Here is a 20,765-nt window from a genome sequence, read left to right as displayed (position 1 = left end):
ATTTCCTCCAGGCCTGCGCTGAAGACTGTGACGGGACTGAGCACCTGAGCAGTCGGGCAGGGCCGCAGGTGGGTGCTGGGCCTGGGTCCTGCTCCTGCCCCCCCTGCGGGCTCAGGTGCGTGGAAGGGGTCTGAGGGAATGTCTTGGGAAGCAAAGGTTTTCTCTTGTCCCTTTGGGATGGGCCAAGTTCAACCTTCCTGATGGCTGATGGGCTGTGTTTTTACTTCCACTTCCCCCTCCTTTCAGGGTGAGGTTTTCGGCTTCCTTCTGTAAAAGGCGCCTGCTCCCCGGGACGGGTTCCGGCCCACGACCCTGAGAGGCCTTTTTAAAAATCCACGTTGAGTCCTCATGAGCACGGGTGGCGTGAGGAGCAGGCTGGGCAGGTAGAGAAGTCACCAAAGTCACCGGGGTGAGGGGCCCCCTCCCCCTCCCCCACAACACACACGCTGGGTTGCAGCCGACCGTGTGCCGGATCAGTGCTGGGGGCCGGCTGTGGACCAGAGGACGCAGTCCCTGCTCTGGTTCCCTGGGGAGCTCCGTCATCAGCCTTCTTGTTGATAATAGCTTTATTGAGATACATTCACACTCTAGAAAATGCACTGTTTTTTAAAATTTATTTTTATTTGTTTATTTGGGCAGCGTTGGGTCTTCTTTGCTGTGCACGGGCTTTCTCTAGTTGCGGCGAGTGAGGGCTACTCTTCGTTGTTGTGCACAGGCTTCTCATTAGGGCGGCTTCTCTTGTTGCAGAGCACAGGCTCTAAGCGCACGGGCTTCAGTAGTTGCAGCATGCGGGCTTCAGTAGTTGTGGCACATGGGCTCAGTAGTCGTGGTGCATGGGCTTAGTTACTCTGCGGCATGTGGGAATCTTCCCAGACCAGGGATCGAACCCGTGTCCCCTGCATTGGCAGGCGGATTCTTAACCACTGCGCCACCAGGGAAATCCCAATTCACTCTTTTAAAGTGTATAAATCAGTGGCTTTTCGTATATTCACAAAGTTAGGCAACCATCACCACTAATTCCAGAATATTTTTATCACCCCCCCCGCCCCACCCCCGCCAACCCGTATCCATTCGCAGTTGCTTTCCGTTCCCAGCTCCCTGCTCCCGGCCCCTGGCAACCACGAATCAGCTTTCTGTCTCCATGAATTTGCCTGTTCTAGGTATTTTATGAGTGGAATCATACAGTAGGTGGCCTTTTGGGTCTGGCTTCTTTTACTTAGTGTAGTGTTTTCAAGGTTCTCCACGTGTAACGTGTCCAGGCTCCATCCGTGTTTATGACTGAGTCGTATTCTGTCTTTGGGCTCCGTCACGTTCTGTTGATCCCTTCATCGATTGATGGGCATCTGGGCTGTGTCCACCTTGTAGGTCTTGCGCATCGTGCTGCAGTGAGCACTGGTGTCCACGTTTGGGTGTGGATGTGTGTTTTCCTTTCTCTTGGGGAATCGCGGGGTCACCTGGGAAAGCTTGGCTCACCATTGCTGGGTGGGGGTGCCCCACCGGTCCCTCGGGCCCCGCCCCCAGTGGCTGTGAGCATGTTGCATGTCGTGTCTCAGTCTGCGTCTCTGTGCAACTTGTTGGGGATTCTTTTGTTTCACTGTGAGTCAAGGGCTGAGCTCCGTGGAACAGGATGCATCAATGTGGAACCAATGCGTGGATGCGTTGGGGGTGGGCTCGGGGAGCAGAGAGCTGGTTGGGTTTGCAGCTGGGTCCTGTCGCTGACTTCTAGTTTCCTGCGCCTACACGGGGCCCAGAACAAGGCAGAAAGGGGAAATGGAAGGTCTGCGTGTTCTCTTCTGGGGAGCCAGGGACGCATGCCGCAGTGAGCTAGTTGCAGTGTGAGAGGAAGTGGGTGGGAAGGAGTGGGTGGGCTTGGCGTACCCTCCCCCAGGGTGACGTGCCCCCTCACCACCAGCCTTGGCCCGGGGAGGAGGGGTGTGGGGAGGCATTTCCTTGGAAATGCAGGGGCTGGGGGGGCTGCCTCTGGGATGCAGGACGGGGTGAGGGTCGCCACAGTTCTCCCAGATCTGTAGGAGCGACATGCTACAGCGTTTCTGGATTGCTCTGTGCATCACACGCAGAAAAGTTAAGCTGTAGGGCGAATGCATGTCAGTTGTCTTTTTAAACCACCGCACAAGTGCATCCAGCAAAGGTCCACCCTTGTGCACGTCTGGGCGCCCGCTGCGTCCACTCTCAGTGTCACAGCCTGGGAGCGCCCTGGGGAGGGCCCAGTGGCGCGGTCACGGGAAGAAGGCCGAGTGGTCAGGCTCCCTCTCTCCTCCTCCTGGCCCTCCCTCCTGCCCGCCCGGCAGCTGGAGGGGCCTCTGCTCCTCGCCAGTTCACAGGCAGAAATTACCATATGAATGTGGCTCCTTCCCGGAGCCTCAGGCTGTGGAGACCTGGGAGGGGACCGGCTCCCACCCTCCGGGGGCCTCCAGGTTCTGTGCTGACTGTGGCGTAGAAAGATTGGTGGAAGAGGATCGGGTGGAAGACGGGCATTTTCGATCCACAGTAGGTCCCCTCCCGGTGCGGGGGATTGGGGATGCGGGTGGGTTCGGGTCTGCCTGTGGGCAGGGTGGGGCATGCTGCATCCTAGCGAGTGTGGGAGGCTCCTGGGACCGGCGTGCTTCCTCCTTTAACTTTCGTCTCAACTTGCAGGAGAACGTGTTGTTACTGTAGCTCTTGTTAGTTTGGTCTGATTTCAAAAATCTCAGCTAATTACGGCAGGAAATGTGCACTCTAAGGAAGGATGTGAAGACGAGGATAGGAAAGAATAAAGCAAATCTGAGCGCTCTGTAAACTGTAAAGTGTTGTGCGCAGGCCAGCCCTGGGGTCAGCCCTCCTCTGATGGCCCAGCCCGGCCGCTTGTTCCTGGCCAACCTCCTAGGGGCCATGACTGGGTACATTTTGGGACTTCTACAGAACCCCTACATGTGTCTCGATCAGTAGTCTTTGCCAGTTGACCAAATAACTCAAGTTTGGACTGGTGATATGTCAGATTTAACTGCTGGACAGCAAATTAATGGATACCTAGTGACTGTTGGCCTGGCCACTCCACGTAGGGGACCCACTTCTCACCGAGCACTGGCCAGACCAGTGCCGAGGTTTCAGAGTTGGCACAAAGTGCAGGGTGGGCCCAGGTGTAAGGACTTACGCCCCCTGCCCACCAGCCCTGCCCGCCCTGCCTTCCTCAAGCCTCTGGGAGAGACCCCACGTGCCCTGAGCTCCAGTTGGGGGTGAGGAAGAGGGTAGGGATTAGGGGCCACCCAGTGTCCCCACCCCAGTGGGCACCCCCATCCCCCATTGACTGTATCTTGAGCACAATTTCCTGAATGGGCAGGAGCTGTCCCAGGAAGTCCATCCATCCTTCCGCCGAGGTGCTTTGTGGCTCCAGAAGGAGGATGGAAACCGGAAATTTTTCACATCTCATTCACATGCTGCCACACACTGAAAGCCGAATGAGGGGGAAGCCCGGGAAGCCCGTGGGAAAGGATGCAGGCCAGCGCTGCGGGAACCTCACAGGGGGGCCAGGGCCGGAGAGGCGCCACGTGGCTTGAGCCGGGAGCAGTGGCCGGCCCCTCGATGCTCTGGGAAGAGAGGAGGGCAGGAGGAAGGGACAGCAAGCTCACCTTTCATTCATTCATTCATTCATTCATTCATTGAACATCCTACTGGATGCTTCGATGTGTAAGGTTTTGTGAGCAGCAAAGGAGACAGACCCGGGCACTCCACAGAGGAAGGTGAAATCTGCAATTCCAAGTCGTGAGCAGGGCCACTCGGGAAGAGAACCAGGGGACACAAGGGGAGTACCCTGGAGCAGCGCCGAGGGAGAACCTCTCTGAGGAGCCTTGTTTGAGGAGCTGAAAGGAGCCAGGGAGACAGTGCACATGTCAAAACTGGAGAGCTGGGCATGGGCTTGTATTTATTAACAGATGCTTAGAGCATTTACCATGCCAAGCGCTATTCTCTGTGCTTTGTACACATCTCGTTTGGTCCTCATAGCACTCTTATGAGGCACATATTATTATCCCATTTTACACATAAGAAAATTGAGGCAAAGAGAGGTTAAGTTCCTTGCTCAGGGTCACACAGGGAGTCTGGGATGGAACAAGACCCCAGCCCCAGGATTCTGGGGCCTCGGGATCTTGTGTTATCCCAGGTGCCGGGGGAACTAGTCAGGGTTTCAAGCCAGGGGAATGATGAGATTCATTTGTTTTAAACAGGCTTTCCTGGTGCTTTGAGAAGGATGGACTGTAGGGGAGGGCAGTTAATGGCAATGGCTTGGATTGTGGGAGCTGTGGAGGTGGGAGGCAAGGCGACTGCCTACAGATGTATTGGATTCAGATTGATAGGACTTTGGGATGGATGATTGGATTTGGGGTGATGGAAGGAGGGACTGGGGCTGGTGCCTGGATTTCTAGCTGAAATAACTGGATGCATGGGGATGCCATTACTCATTACTCATGGGGGCAGGGGTGTGGGGGAGGTAGGCTCGAGGTCCAGAGTTCTGTTTGAGGCATGTTCAGTGGGAGACATCCAGACTTCACTGGGGCAGGGGCCACGGATACCACTTATGGGCAGGGGGCCTGGCACAGTGGGACATCTTTGCTGAGTCATGACGGACTCAGGGGAACGGTCAGGCTGGCACTGGTGTGTGAATCTGGACAGACGTTGGCGTTCGATGCCCAGAGGATGGGCAGAGTCACTGGGGAGAGATCCAGCTGGGACCAGACCTAGTTCTATAGGTTGAAGAGGAGCCAGCGAGGTGGCTGAGAACCAATAGCCAGAGACAGAGGAGAATCAGCAGAGGAAAAGCTGGGCCGTCGGGCTGCATCCCTGTGAGTTGGTGTGAGGGGTGACCCGTGTGCTTCGCTCTTCAGAGGATGGGCGGTTCCCTCTGGTTAGAGCCCTGGTGCAGAGGTGCACCCAAGCTTCACACAGAGTGAGGACGTGCAGGAGGTGCAGGAAGCTGGGTCCTGCCTGCTCTGCTTTGGTGTCCACCCCGTCCAGGGCTCAGGGGTGTCTGTGCACCCTGCCCACAGCCAGCGTCTCCCCCGGGCAGTGTTTCAAGGGTGATGCATGTGTGTCCCGAGGGGTGACCAGGCAGCTGTCCACACATGCTGCTCTTTTCTGGCGTGGGCCTGGGGTAGACAGGGGCGTGTGTCTCTGAGGCTGCTCTGGTAGGCCAGCCATCCATCCCCATCCTCACTTCAGAGAGCATTTGAAGTCGTGGCTCGGGGTGTGTCCTAAGATTTCACAGGCCTGCTCTGGCGCCTCAGCTCTGCTGAGTGGCTCTCTTGGGAGAGCAGGGGCTCAGGGTTGTGTGGGGCGGGGAGCAGTGGGGTCTTTCTGACAGGCAGGGCTCTGAGCAGCCCTGCAGGCAGGTGGGCACAGCCTAGGTGGGCTGTCTGCGGAATGGACACGGAAGGAACCGTGTAAGGGGCCTTGCGGGTTCCCAGGCCATGAGCACAGCGCTTCCTGACCCCCTGCCCTCCTGAGCAGGAAGAACCCGTAGGTGGGAAGGGAGCATGACTCCAGCTCCCCCAGCTCACATCAGCCCATAGCGGAAGCTGTCGATGGTTTGGCGACGTGGTTCAAAATGGTCCAGAGCTGCTCACCCTTCGCTCCTCCCCCAAACGTTCCCAGACCCTCCAGTGGTGTGAGGTGTCCTCCCTCCTAAAGGGGTCATTGGTCAGGCGTCCACTCCTGGCCTAGGAATTCTCCCCTTCCCTGCTCGGCCCCCTCCCTGGCCCTGCCTTCAGCCCCCACCTCTCTGCCTCTCTGAAGGGGCCAGGGCAGGGGGAGACCTTAGGTAGCATTCTGGAGCCTGAGTGGACTGATCTGCACAAGAGAAGGGAATTGCTTGATATCTTTGGGGGGAAAAGCTCTTTTCCTACTTAGCTCCTGGCAGAGGGACGCCCTGTTGCACCCCAGAGACCCCTGTCTGGTTATTTTAAGTGATCTCATCAGTTGTGGGAGGTGGAGCCCCCAGCGCCCCAGCCTCCCCAGCCACGGAGCTCTGGTGTGCATCTGCTGACAGTCCTTCTGATAGGAGAGGGGGCTGGGGTAGGGAGGCTCTGCCCCCCCCCCCCACCTCCCCTTAGGGGGACATCCCTGATAAGAGGAAATTCCACCCTGTGACAAATGGCTACTTTCCACCCATCCAAAGGGGAAGATCTTTTCTTTCTCTCTTTAACTTTGCAAGCATCTGCCAAGAACTAACGGAATCTCTGTGGCCGCGCGGTGGGCGGGCTGGCCGGGGCTGGATTCTGGGTTTGCCTTGGGGCAGGGGCCCATCATGCTGGAAGCTTCCCTGGGGTGGGAGGCGGCTCGGGGGCACATTCCCTGATCCTGTGAGGCGAGTGGGCGGTGGGACACGAAATGAAAGATAAATCCCTTGACACAGGAAGTCAGAGACCTCTTCCCTGGCCTTCACCGCAGCATCAATTCTGCAGGCCGCTTTTTAGGAAGTGAATAGGACAGAGTGCAGGTTGGAGCCTGCTCTGACCAAAGATTGATGTTTCAATAGGCCGCTGAGCCTGGGTGAGGAGCTCGGCTGGAGGAGGAGGCGGGAGGCGGGAGGCGGGCTGGAAATGAAAGAACAGAAGGGGGCCTCTTCCAGAAGGGGGGGCGGGCTGAGAGTTGGATGCTGTCCAAATCTGGCTTTACCGACCGACGCCAATTGAAACCATGTTGGCAGAAACGAAGAGCTTCTTGAGATTCTTTCCTGGACAAAAGAGAAGTTTGCTTTAAAGGTTTTGGCAAGAGTAAAGGGCAGGCAGTAAAAGTGGGGAGCCTCCCTCCTGGACTTTGGGGCGCCCTGAGCCCCTGCATGGAGTTGGGTGGGGATGGGCACTGTTCCTGCTGTGTCCCCTCCCAGGTGCCACAGAGGGTGCAGGGTCGTGGGAACTCTTTCCACCCAATCTCTCCTCACACAGAAACTGTAAAACTGCAGTTTCATCTTGGGTCTCCTCTTGGGGAAAAGCCGGGGCTCCAGCCGGGAGAGATGCAGCCTCTTGCATTTGCAAACCCTGTCTTTCTCCGGAGAGGCCTTCGCCTTTGTGCTAGATTTCTAAGCTCGGTTTCAGGCCAGAGGGCAAAGTCTCAGATTTCTGGCCTTCCGGTTCCTGATCAGACTTTGGGGAGACGCTTCCTGCCCTGTACAAAGTGTGAAGTGTAATTCGATTTGGAATTAGTTATCAAATTAGAGGAGCCATGTGTGCGTTAAAAATTCATGCGTTGATCCCTGCCTGCACAAATTTGCAAAATTCGGTCATTTATATTCCGTGTTTCCATCTTTAGAAGGGAACAGGAAGTTCCCCCGTGACATTCATGGGGAGTTTGTAGTGGCTTGAGTAGGTTCACAGGGACACAAGGAAAAGCAGAATCGGGTAAATGAGAAAAGATTGTTTCAAAGCCCTACAGAGAGTGGCACCCCTTACCTCCCTGCCCCGCCCCCTCACAGCTTTCTCCTCAGGCTCAGGGAAGGAGACCAGCTGTTCATAACCTCTGTCCTTTTTATCTTTTCCCGCCTTTGGTCATTTTAAACTTTTATTATTTATTATTATTATTATTTGATTTTTTGTCTGTGCCGAGTGGCTTGTGAGGTCTTAGTTCCCTGACCAGGGATTGAACCTGTGCCCCCTGCAGTGGGAGCGCAGAGTCCTAACCCCTGGACCGCCACCGGATTCCCTGATCATTTTTTAAAACTCTTCCTCACCCTTCTCTGACCATTGAACCCAGAACATCTTTGTATGTTGAGAATTTCAATTCAGAGATAACGTGATTAAATTTTAAGTTCTCATTAGACCAAGTTAGTTTCATCAAGAAAGCTAAGGGTTCTTTGATGAACCCTTCAAATTGTCCAAATTTATTTGCATGTGTCTGTCTTCGTGTGCATTTGTTTTAGGGAGAGTGGCGTTACCTTTCAACAGCTTCTAAAAGAGGTTTGTGATACATACACAAAAATCCTGAACTGTTGTGCCAGACTGGGTTCCTTGCATGTAAGGGACTACTGTGAATCTGCTTGGAAGTTTTAGGCTAATAAACATTTGAATAAATGAACTTCATGTTCCTGTGTGCCACCATTGTTTTCATTCAGACTGATTTCAAGCCTGTAGTGTTTTCTTTCTGTTTGTTACTAAGTAATAGGTGCTCAATAAATATTTGTTGAATGAATCATTGCTGTGGTCCTGGTCCACTAGGACCCCAGGATCTTTTTCTACCATTATTGTTTATAGCCATTTTAAAATATTGAAGTATTGTTGATGTACAATATTATGTTACAGGTGTACAATATAGTGATTCAAAAATTTTAAAAGTTATACTCTCTTTATAGTTATCATAAAATATTGGCTATATTCCCTGTGCTGTACAGTATACTTTGTAGCTTATTTTATACATAATAGTTTGTACCTTTTAATCCCCTACTTCTGTCTTGTCCCTCCCCCTTCTTTCTCCTCACTGGTACCACTAGTTTGTTCTCTGTATCTGTGAGTCAGTTTCTTTTTTGTTATATTCACTAGTTCGTTATATTTTTAGATTCCACGTATAAGTGATATCATACAGTATTTGTTTTTCTCTGTCTGGCGTATTTCACTTAGCATAATACCCTTCGAGTCCATCCATGTTGTTGCAAATGGCAAAATCTCATTCTTTTTTGTGACTGAACAGTATTCCTATGTGTGTGTGTATGTGTGTGTGTACACACACACATCACATCTTCTTTATCCATTTATTTGTTGATGGACACTTAGGTTACTTCCATATCTTGGCAAATTGTAAATAATGCTGCTATGAACACTGGGGTGCATGTATCTTTTGGAATTAGTGTTTTGGGTATTTTTGGATATTTACCCAGGAGTGGAATTGCTGGGTCTAATGATAGTTCCATTTTTAGCTTTTTGAGAAACCTCCATACTGTTTTCCACAGTTGCTGCACCAGTTTACATTCCCATGAAAGCGTACTAGGGTTCCCCTTTCTCCACCTCCTCGCCAACATTTGTTATTTGTGTTCCTTTTGATGATGGCCATTCTGACAGGTGTGGGGTGATACCTCACTGTGGTTTTGATTTGCATTTCTCTGATGATTAGCGATGTTGAGCATCTTTTCATGTGCATGTTGGCCATCTGCATTTCCTCTTTGGAAAAATGTCTATTCAGTTCTTCTGCCCATTTTTTAATCAGGTTGTTGTTGTTTTTTTAATTGAATTCTGTGAGCTGTTTATATATGTTGGATATTAATCCATTATATGTCATGTCATTTGCAAATATTTTCTCCCATTCAGTAGATTATCTTTCCACCTTGTCGATGGGTTTCCTTTGCTGTGCAAACGCTTTTAAGTTTAATTAGGTCTCATTTGTTTACTTTTGCTTTATTTCCTTTACTTTAGGAGATGAACCAAAAAAATATTGCTACCATTTATGTCAATGAGTGTTCTGCCTGTGTTTTCCTCTAGGAGTTTTATGGTTTCCGGTCCTTTAGGCCTTTAATCCATTTTGAGTTATTTTTGTATATGGTGTGAGAGAAAGTTCTAATTTCGTTCTTTTACGTGTAGCTGTCCAGTTTTCCCAGCACCACTTATTGAAGAGACTGTCCTTACCCCATTGTATATTCTTGCCTCCTTTGTTGTAGATTAATTGACCATAAGTGTGTGGGTTTATTTCTGGCCTCCCTATTCTGTTCCATTGATCTATGTGTCTGTTTTTATGCCAGTATGGTCCTGTTTTGATGACTGTACTATAGTCGGAAGTCAGGGAGTGTAATTCCTCCAGCTCAAGATTGCTCTTATAGCCATTTCTCTAACTTCTTCTCCAGGGCAGTTTCTTCTCCACGGTCTGCCTGCCTCTGTACACATGTCTGGTTTCCAGTCCCATCGCCACCTCTTTCTCTTTCCTTCACCCGCGTTTCCTGAGCTGGTTAATAACAGCGTCTCCCTCCACCTAGTCACTTGTACGAGAAGTGGGGAGTCATCTTTGAGGCTCCTGTGGATTTTGTCAGTTCTACCTGGGGCCTTGTGGAGGTGGAGGTTTAGGGTGAGGATGGGCAGTTTGAGATCTGCTTGGGCATCTGGGAGCTCTGGCAGGGGCAGCATGAGTGTGGCCTCTGATGTGCCAGGGTTTGCCTTCATCAGAACCAGTGTCCTGGGAGAGCTGCAAGTCATCTGAGAGGCCCTGGAATCCTGGACCCTGAGCTGAGCCCGGTGGCTGGTGTTGAAATGCTTGGCCCGCAGGCTCCTTTTCTCAGGAGTTATGGGGACTAAGATACTAATGCATGTAATAGGCCTTTCCAGCTGGCTGGGCAGGATCCGCGCATCTCCTGGGGAACACACCCAAAGGAGGGAGGGAGGGAGGGGCTGGAGCCCCACAGCCTCAGAGCGCTACCCCAGCATCTGGCATTTTCTGAGTCTTTGCTGTAGGAAACCTACACTTCTTTTTTTTTTTTAAACATATGTTTTTGGATTTTTAAATTAATTAATTTTTATTTATTGGCTGCATTGGGTCTTTGTTGCTGTGCGCAGGCTTTCTCTAGTTGCAGCAAGCAGGGGCTACTCTTCATTATGGTGCGCAGGCTTCTCATTGCCGTGGCTTCTCTTGCTGTGTACACAGGCTCTAGTCACGTGGGCTTCAGTAGTTGCAGCACATGGGCTCAGTAGTTGTGGCGTACGGGCTTCGTTGCTTCACGGCATATGGGATCTTCCCGGACCAGGGATCAAACCCATGCCCCCTGCGTTTACCACTGCGCCACCAGGGAAGTCCCAAACCTACACTTCTTTCAGCCTTTTCTTTGGGGAGTCGGCCTGCCTGCCATTCACTAGCTCTGTGACCATAACAAGTGACAAAAGCACTTGGAGGCCTCAGTTTCCTCATCTGTGAAACGGGGGAGCTAACAATACGTGATGTGTAGGGTTGTCATGTTGGTCCCTAAGCTGGTGCGCGGGAGGCGTTTAGGATAGTGCCCGGCACAGCGCGCGCCCGGCCAGTGCTGGCTGTTCTGATTTGCGTCATTCCTTTGTTTGTTCATTCATTCATTCGGCAAACATTTAGTGGTGGACTTGCCACGTGCCAGGCACTGCCAAACGTGGCAGCACAGGAGTGAGCATAAGGGCTGAGGTTTGTGGCTTCGTGAATGGGGGGACACATGGTAAAAGTAAACCACACACATCACTGTTCGGTTATCATTGTGGAGGCTGCTCCGAAGTGGAGCGCAGGCCCAGCAGGGGAGCAGTGAGGCCAGCTAATCTGGGCGCCGGGCCTACAGGCCTGTGCAGCACCCAGGGAGGTGGGAAGGAAGGAAGGGGCCGCCCTGGGCACTCCGTCCGCCGGCACTTCCTGCATCGTGGACGTGCCCGTCTTTCCGAAGCCCTTTCGCAGGGGGTAGGAAGCACCTGCTGTCTGAGTCCTGGCCGTGGACTCGGCTGTCCCCTCAGCCTGCATGCAGGGCAGCCTTCTGCGTGGGCCCAGAGGGGGGACTTGGGGCCGCTGGGGATGGGGGCTCCTCTGCTGTGTGCATGGTGGCAGGGTGAAGCCAGGAGACGGTCTGACTGTGAGGAGCACCTGGGCGAGGGTGGGATGGGGGAAGGAAGGCGTCACCGAGAGCAGGGTGCTGGCTGGAGTTGCAGATCCCTACAGGAAGAGTACATGGTGGTTGGGTCCCTAGGACCCCCAACGTCAGGCCCCCAAGTGGGTCTACCTGGATCTGCCTGGTGACACTGGCTCCTGTTGGGCGGCCTCATGGGTGTCTGTAGACAGGTCAGCCTTGCCTTCTGCTCGGCCACCGTGGGCGGTGATTGAGCAAGGCCTGTGTGCTCGGTGGCACCAGTGTGCCCGGGGAGGATTGGGGTGAGATCAGGGCGTTGAGTTGGCTTTACCCTGAGAGCTTTGTCCTGGGCTGTGTCCCTGGCTGTGACACGGGTGCCATGTGGCTGCCCCCTCTGGCTGGGAGCAGCGTTGGGCAGTGGCCCAGGGGCCGTTGCCCCCGTAGAGCCACCTCTGCATTTGGCAGACAAGGCTGATGCTCACGGAGGATGGAACCTGCAGAGACGCTTCTGAGCTGCAGGACAGGCAGTGGGACAAACAGGGAGGGGGCAGGTGGAAGCCTGCCCCCTGGGTGTTGCAAGCCTGCTGCGCTGAGCCCTCTCCCGCGGTTGCCCCGGGGCTTCGATGAAGTGTGAATCCCCCGAGAGGCATCCCACCTGGTAGTGGACTCCTCTTTGGGGGGTACCTCCCAGCCAGGTTGTGTGTCCCACCGCCCCGCTCCCAGCAAGCCACAGACAGCGATCCCATCCGTCATCCTTGGCAGGCCCTGGGGTGGGGGAAGAATTTGTCACTTGGAACGTAAGTCTGAAGCTGGCGTTGGCTCGGGGCTGTGACTTACAGCCCCCTGGAGACATGCGGAAGAGGGTGGAACCCCTTTCTCCCCGACCTAGGAGCACCCCCTCCCCATCAGCTCCTAGATAAGGCAGCCCAGCAGGCCCCTGTGGGGAAGGGGGTGCAGGGATAAGGCAGCCCCATCACAGCTGGGTCCAGCTGCCGCCAGCTTGTGGGGACAAGGGCTCCCCACCAGGGATGTGGGCCTGGGCTCAAAATGGGGGCCTGCGGAGAGAGACTGCCAAGGTTTCCTCCAGCTGGTCTGCCACCCCCGGACATCCTTGCTGGGTGATGACGGGCTGCTTCCGTGGCCAGACAGCACGGGGGGCACTAGAGCCTCAGGCCTGAGTGTGGGCGTCTGGGCCTCAGCTGTCCTTGAGCTGTACAGCCGGCGGGTGGGCACTCGTGGGCACAGTGGGTTCTTTTCAATCCATCCCTACCAGCAGCGTCTTCCTTTCTGTCTTAGCATAACAGCTCATTGAGGTATAATCCTCCTCCTGTACAATTCACCCATTTAGTGTGTGCGTCAGTGGTGCTTATTTGCAGTGTTGTGCAGCAGTCATCATTACTAGATCCAGGACGCGTTCATCACCCAAAAGCAAATCCTATAGGCCTGATGGCCCAGCCCCTGGCAGCCGCCCCGCGCCCACCCCCCCCCGTCTGTTCTCTAGCTCTGTGGATTTTGCCTCTTCTGGACATTTCATTGAAATGGATTCATACTCTGTGTGGCCTTTCACGTCTGGCTTCTTTCATGGAGCATGATGTTTTCAAGGTTCATCTCCCTGCAGTGTGTCAGGACATCAGTGCTTTTTAAAAAAATTTTTTTTCTTTTAATTGCAGTACGGTTGTTGTGTTGTTTCTGGTGTACAGCAAAGTGATTCAGTTTTTACATATGTATATTCTTTAGTGTTTATATATATGTGTGTGTGTGTGTGTTCTTTTTCAGATTCTTTTCCATTTTAGTTTATTACAAGGTATCAAATATAGTCCACTGTGCTACACAGTACAACCTTGTTGTTTACCTTTTTTATTTATACTAGTTTGTATCTGCTAATCCCAAGCTCCTAATTTATCCCTCTTTCCCTCCCCCACCCTTTCCCCTTTGAAACCATAAGTTTGTTTCCTGTGTCTGTGAGTCTGTTTCTGTTCTGTAAATAAGTTAGTTCTTTGTATCATTTTTTTAGACTCCACCTATGTGATATCATGTTTGTCTTTCTTTGACTTACTTCACTTAGTGTGATAATCTCCAGATCCGAGCAAATGGCAGTGTTCTTTTTTTACGGCTGGGGAGCGCTCCATTGCATACATCTACCACGTCTTCTTTATTCATTCATCTAGGACGTCAGTGCCATTTATGCCTCATCTTCCATTGTGTGGAGTTAACCCACATTGTGTTTACCCTTTCATCCTTGGGTGGACCTTTTAGGTATTTCTTGAGTAGCTACTTTGTTGGTGGTGGTGTTTGTTTGTTTGTTTGTTTGTTTTTCTTCAGATCTTTATTAGAGTATAATTGCTTTCCAATGTTGTTAGTTTCTGCTGTACAACAAAGTGAATCAGCTGTGTGTATACATATATCCCCATATCCCCACCCTCTTGAGCCTCCCTCCCTCCCTCCCTGTCCCCACCGCTCTAGGTGGTCCCAAAGCATTGGCTACTTTGTGCCACTCCCTTGGCTGGGATTGGGGATACTGCTGAATGAGCCCCGGTCTCAGGTTTGAGGAGCTTGTGGGATTGGAGCGGGGAGTGCAGGGCAGAGCGGAAGGACCTGCAGAGGGCTACGAGGAGCCAGGACGAGAACCTGAGGCCCCTGGTTCCTGGCTTCGAAGCCTGCAGTGGGGGGCGCTGCACCTCACTTTGACGGTGGGATGACCATGTCACCTACTGTCCAGACCGCAGCCTTTCTGAGCACCAGCTGGGTTCTATTAATAATTAGGCTGCAGACCAGAAAGATTAAAAGCAGGGACACACACAGATGCGTGTCCACCCGTGTTCGTACGTGCAGTATGAACACGGGTGGAAACCACGTAAGGGTCCACTGATGGATGAACGGGTAAACAGTGAAATACTATTCAGACATAAAAAGGGACGAAACTGTGACACCTGCTGCAAGAGGGAGGCGCCTCAGGAAAGAAGCCCGGCACGAAAGGACCCATACAGCATGATTGCACTTGTGTGAGCTTCCTAGCGGAGCCAGATTCACAGAGACAGAACGCAGAACAGAGATTGGGGAGAGGGGGAGGGAGTGTTTAGTGGGCTCAGAGCTTCTGTCCAGGATGATGAAAGCGTTTGGTGTTCGTGGTGATGCTTATGTGCCGCCGTGAATGTATTTAATGACGCCGACTTGAACATTTCACATGGTCACAGTGGCCAAGGGTGTATATTGTGTCTGTTACCGCAATTAAAAAAAAAGTGATTAGGCTGGAGGGAAGGTGTAAACAGCGTGTTAAGGTCACTCCCCCCCCCCCCCCCCCGCTCCCCACCCTGGGTGATCACTTGGGCTGTTCTTCTCCAGAGGAGGGTGGTGCTGTGGTGGGCAGGGATGTTTCCCTGGGCCTGGGAGCCTGTGGGGAGAGTGTCTGACCCGGTGGAACAGGGGTGAGGCTGCCCCAGGGGTCACACCCCTGCAGCAAACCTGCCATTCCATCCTCAGAGTGTGACTCTGGGAAGAAGGAGACGTGGCAGTCCCATCATCCCGCCCCCCCCCCCCCCCCCCACAATCCCCGTTCCCAAGGAGTTCCCAAGTAGGAGAAGTGAAAAGTCGCAGCAGGTGGTGCTTGCTGTGTGACCTTGGATACGTTACCTAACTTCTCTGAGCATGAGCTTTCTACTTTTAAAGACCGGGGCTCCCTCTTGCTCTACTTGCCTGAAGTGAGCATCGCCTTGGACTTACTTTTCTGTTAAGAACTTCCCTTTCCTGTTAATAGCATTTGATTAAGTTTGGGTGTGAAAGGAAGCTGAGGTGACAGGGCCATGGGGAAGAGGGTGAAGCCCCAGCCGCAGGCAGGTCACTGGAGGGGGTGGCTTGGACGCAGGTGTGGAGGGGGGGGTCAGGAGGCGGCAGCTCTGGATGCGGGTCTGGCCCTCGTGGAGGGTGTGTGGGCAGCCTGGGGCAGCAGAGCCCTCCCCCTCCCCCCCGGGGAGACTCCCAGGACCCCATTCACTCGGGAGTACTGGTTGCGTGTCCCCTCCCTGCAGAGCTGTGGAGGCTCAGTGGGAATCCGTACATGTCACTGCTGTCCTCACTGGAGCTCCCGGTCTGCGGGGGGGCTGGATGTTAATCTGATATCACAGGAGCAAAAGTGAAGTTACAGGGCCGATTAAATTCAGTGACGCTCTCAGGTCGGCCAGACCGCTGCCAGTGTATTTCAGAAGAAATCACTCTGGGGACCTCCGTTTCCCCATTTGTAAAATGAGTACGTTGGGGACTTCCCTGGGGGCACGGTGGTTAAGAATCTGCCTGCCAGTGCCGGGGACATGGGTTCGATCCCTGTTCTGTGAAGATCCCACATGCTGCGGAGCAACTAAGCGCGTGCACCACAGCTACTGAGTCTGCACTCTAGAGCCTGTGAGCCACAAGTACTGAGCCCATGTGCCACAACTACTGAAGCCGATGCAACTAGAGCCTGTGTTCCAAAACAAGAGAAGCTACCGCACTGAGAAGCCCGTGCATCGCAATGAAGAGTAAGTAGCCCCTGCTCGCCACAACTAGAGAAAACCCGCATGCAGCAACGAAGACCCAACGCAGCCAATAAATAAATAAGTAAATAAATAATAAATATTTTTTAAAAATGAGTAGATTGGACAAGAATTCTGTTCTCTCCAGTGTAGTTGCCATTTGCCCTGTGTCGTTCTTTATTTGAAGTTAATTAAAAGTAAATAAAATTTAAAAAATCCTGATTCTCCGTTGGACCGGCTGCATTTCCAGTGCTCGAGTCACATGTGAAAACAGTTGGTGGTTCCACAAAAGATTAAAAATACGACTACCATTTGATCCAGTGATCCCACTTCTGAGTTTACACCTGAAAGGTTTGAAAGCAGGGTCTCGAGGAGATATTTGTACACCCGTGTTCCCAGCAGCACTATTCACAGGAGCTAAAACAGAAGCAACCCAAGTGTCCATTGATGAATGAAGGAGAAAGCAAAATGTGGTCCATCCGTACAGTGGAATATTACACAGCCTTCAAAAGGGAGGAAATCCTGCCATCTGCTATAGCATGGATGAACCCTGAGGGCGTGATGCTCTGTGAAACGAGCCAGTCGCAAGAGGACAAATGCTGTATGACTCCACTTATCTGGGGTACCCAGAATATTTAAATTCGTAGAGACAGAAAGTAGAATGGGGACTGGGGAGTTGGTGCTTAATGGGGACAGTTTCAGTTTTGCAAGATGAGTTGGGAGCTTAGTTGCACAACATGAATGGACTTACCACTCCTGAAGTGCACACTTAAAACTGGTTAAGATGATACATGTCGTGTTATGTATATTTTATCACAATTTTTCAAAAGTCGCACATGGCTGCCATACTGGATGGTGCTGGAGCTGCCAGTCTCCGCTGTCCCGTCCTGTTGGTTGGGGCCCCCAGGGCCTGCAAGGGGTCCCCGAGAGTGTCTCTGGGCGAGCTGGCCTGCCGGGGGGGCCTCTACTCTCGCCCGAGGGGTCCTGATGGTAGACCTCAAAGCCTTCTGGCGGGGTGGTTATAGCGGGAGGGTCCCATGTCTGTGGGCCATCTGGGCAGGCAGAATTGGGGTTGCCTACCAGGGGGCCTCCCAGAGGAGGGGCTTTGCAGGCATGGACCCTCACCTGTGCAGAAGGCCGGGCCCTTCCTCAGCGGGAAGGAGGGCGCTTGTCCTGTTTTTAGGATGATTTCTCAAGCAGGGCCCTGGTGGGCAGGATGTTTGCTTTGATTCGAGTTCCTGCAGTGGGTGTTGGTGCCTGTGGAGGGGCCGGCCGGAGCCTCTCTTGCTCTGCTGCTCCTGGGGCCCGTGGAGGGAAGTGAGGGGGCTCAGGGGGTGTCCTCCACCCCCCTGTGCTGCTCTGGAGGGAGTGAGGGATGGAAGAGAAGTGGGGGTGGGGCAGGGGGCTGGCCCAGTCCCCGGCAGAATGGCTCCCAGACCCGCACACACATGGAAGCAATTTTCGGTCACGTGGGGAGGGCTGAACTGCCGTCCTGAAAGACAAGGCCCCATGTCTGTCTCCAGGAAGCAGCCCCAAAGCCACACGTTCGGGCCAGATGCAGCTCTGGTCTTTGTTTATTTAAAGATGCCGGAGCCCGGGGCAGAGTGTTTCTGAAGAGGAAGCAGAGGCAAAGGCCTTCCGGGCCATGCCGGGAGGAGGCCCCCGAATGGTGGTCGGATAGGGGTCCCTGCCTCCTGGGCCCTGCGCCTTTCCCCGGCCTGGGGTGGGGGTGGGGGGAGCATGTAACCGAAGCCTCAAGCATCTGCCTCTTGTTAGGAGAGATGCGTGGACCCCCGGCCCTGCTGGCGTTTCACGTGCGTTCTGTTACTTGCTCGGGCCCCCATTCTGTGAAGCAGGAGTGGCTGTGCTTGGTCAGGGCAGAGGAGATCGGGAGTCAGTTAGTGGCAGACTTGAGAAGAAACCAGTGACACCCCCGTTTCTGGGATTCGTAAGCTAACGGTGCTGTCATCCTTCCTCTCTTACTGGCCTGGCCAGGGCGTGGGAGGAGAGGGTGCCGGCCCGCATCTCGGCTCCCTCTGACGCTCCTGAAGACAGATGTGGCTGCAGAGGTGTGAGCCTGGGGGCCGCGTAGAGTCCCATTATTTCCCCAGGAAGTGGAAAGGCAGTTTGTCTGAAAGCTTGGCTGTGACCTTCCTGGCCTGGCAACCTGTGTCCTGCTGCTTCTGGGGCAGGGTCAGAGGGCATGGGCAGGAGGGCCTGTTTGGGAAGGCTGCTTGCCCACCCTGGTGGTGGGGCACGCCCCCAGGAGCATGGGGGACCCGGGGGCCGATGCCCAGGGTACCAACAGCCTCTCCCCGAGGGCCAGCGGGAGGGGCTCGTGGGGCCGGGGGAGGCGTCTAGACTCCCTGTGTGATCCCTTCCCATGAGCTCAGGGTGCCTCGGGAGGAGCCTGTGATCCCTCCTGGGAGGTAGGATGAAGCCGAAAATCCTTCTTAGTGGGCAGAAGGGGTGCAAAGAGCTTGGACCCGTGGGGGCAGGGAAGGGGAACTGGGGGCCAGCGGGGAAGGGTGTGGTCTGGGCATGTGCTGCGTTGGGGGCTCACTGGGATGCGGCAGATGTGCTCCAGCTGGACCCTGGTGGGGAACCTGTGCTGTCCTGAGCACCCTGACCAGCCCTGCTGGCCAGGTGTACCTCAGGTCCCCACCGGGGGCCTTCTGGGTGGCATCCCCCCACCCTCAGGCTTCCAGCCTGAGCGTGTGGACTCCTGAGGGCAGCCGGGGAGGAGAGGAGGAAGGCTCAGACCCACAGACCTCAGAAGCTTATTTCGAGCAGCTCAGCCCCATCTGCCCGTCTGCAGACCTGAAAGCAGAACCTCCTCCTGGCCTGTGGGTGTGGGGCCCACAGGTGCTGGGCATCCAGAGAGAAGATGGCCACCTGGATCCGGTCCAGGGCAGGAGGCGGGGGCAGTGCCCCTAGGTGCTGCCCAGGGGCCCTCTCCTTCCTGCCATCTCCCGGGAACACCAGGCGGAGGAGCTGGCTCTGCATCCAAGCCCTCCTGCCTCCAAAGAACCCCCCTGGTCCCAGCCCTGCCCCTGCCCCAGGGCTCTTGGCAGGTATCTAGGACTGAGCCGGTGCTGGTGCCTCCATCTCTCCTTCAGAAGGCTGTCCTCTCCTTTTGTCCTGGCTCACGGGTTGACCCAAACACTAGCTGTTTGACTTCAAGGGCCCTTCGGTCGTCAGGCTGCAGCCAGGTGCTGGGGCCTGAGTTAGGTGAAGGAGAAGGGGGGCCCCCCTAGGTGTCCTGGGCAGGGCGAGAGGGCTGGGGGGCAACGCGTGCCCCCCGCTGTCATCAGGCAAGTCCTCCTGGACCCTGGAGCCGAGGGGGGGGCCCCGGCTAGGCAGGGCTGGTGGCTTGAGATTTGGAGGGAGGCTCTGTGGGCCAAACGCTGGCTGCAGGACGGCCCGGGGGAGGGGCAAGGGGCTCTGGCCCCGGAGCGTTCCTCACGGGTCTCCTGGGTGGCTGAGCCTCAGTTTCCCTGCCTGGGGCTGTGGGGGCTTAGCGGACGCCTACATGTGACCGCCCCGCCCCACGTCACCCCCTAACGCGCCTGCTCTTCTTTCCGCAGCCACCGAGGCGGCTCCCGGCAGCCTTGGCGACATGGCCGACACCCCCAGAGATGCCGGGCTCAAGCAGCCGCCCGCACAGAGGAACGAGAAGACCCCCGTGGACTTCGGCTACGTGGGGATCGACTCCATCCTGGAGCAGATGCGCAGGAAGGCCATGAAGCAGGGCTTCGAGTTCAACATCATGGTGGTCGGTGAGGCCCCTGCTCCCCGCTGCCACTCAGAGCCACGCGGGGAGCCCGCCCCCCACGGCCGGCCACACGGGCTCCTGGGCACCTTCTCTTGTAAAACGGGGGCAACGGACGTGGCCTGCAGGACAGATTGAGAGTGGCATTGCGTGTGTGTGTGTGTGTATGGGTGCCCGCCAGGGAGGTCTCGGCCTCCAGCAGCATCTCAGCGGGGCCTCTGCCCATCACGTTAGGAACCCCTGAGACAGCTCGGCCCCGGGCCAGGCAGGGGCTTGGGGGACGGCCCCTCTCTGACCAGTGGCCTCCACCTTCTGCTTTTAGCCTCTGCTGAGGTGTCCGCCTTGCTTTGGCTCAAGGCCTGGGTGCGCTGACCCCTACAGCCAGCAGGCCTGGCTGGAGGCTTCCCTGTGGCCCCTGCAGAGCTGGATGGATGGTCATTGGGTGGGGGGTGTCATTGATCAGCCTGGCCCAGGCAGGGTTGAGGGGCCAGGTGACGGGAACATTGGACAGCCCTTGTTCCCGAAGACCCTCAGGTCCTGTTCAGTCTTCACAGTAACCCTGTGAAGGGGGTGTCCCAGGCAGAAATGCAGCCCAGAGAGGACACGATGAGGTCACTAGGCTCAGCGTCCAGGCTCCGTGCCTCCACTGCAGAGATGCGGCCAGGGTGGAAGGGCGCCCGTGTCGGGGTCCACAGGCCGGGGGAGAATCCCAGCCTGGCCCCCCGCTAAGCTGCCTGGTGCTTGCCCTGCCTTTCCTGCTGTTTCTATCAGCCTCAGTTTCCTCATCCATTCAATGGCATAATCCTGACCCCAAGGGGCCAGGAGGGGCAAATGGGAGAACGTGTTCGGCCCCTAGCACAGTCACGGGCACTCGAGAAGATTTCAGAAGCAGTTATGAGGTGGTGGTAATAAAAATAATAGTCATTACAGGATAAGCTTGAAAATACCCTGG

The 20,765-nt window shown here is 54.7% G+C and overlaps 1 protein-coding gene across 11 annotated transcripts in view; it reads left to right on the top strand.

Annotated features, from left to right (window-relative positions):
• Nucleotides 1-20,765, top strand: part of SEPTIN9 (septin 9) — a 165,795-nt gene that overhangs the window by 132,809 nt on the left and 12,221 nt on the right. For 9 of the 11 annotated variants that reach the window (XM_057714701.1, XM_057714705.1, XM_057714700.1 and 6 more), the window contains one exon: nt 19,629-19,820. In XM_057714701.1, the coding sequence (XP_057570684.1) occupies nt 19,629-19,820 (192 nt within the window). Of the gene's footprint in view, nt 1-38; nt 116-19,628; nt 19,821-20,765 lie in introns of those variants that run through there. The other 2 variants (XM_057714709.1, XM_057714708.1) reach the window with 2 other exon arrangements.

Source organism: Hippopotamus amphibius, chromosome 17 (assembly GCF_030028045.1).
Source record: "Hippopotamus amphibius kiboko isolate mHipAmp2 chromosome 17, mHipAmp2.hap2, whole genome shotgun sequence".
Lineage (NCBI taxonomy): Eukaryota > Metazoa > Chordata > Mammalia > Artiodactyla > Hippopotamidae > Hippopotamus > Hippopotamus amphibius.
Note: the sequence above shows the minus strand (reverse complement) of the source record. Positions and strands in the feature narration are given on the sequence as shown.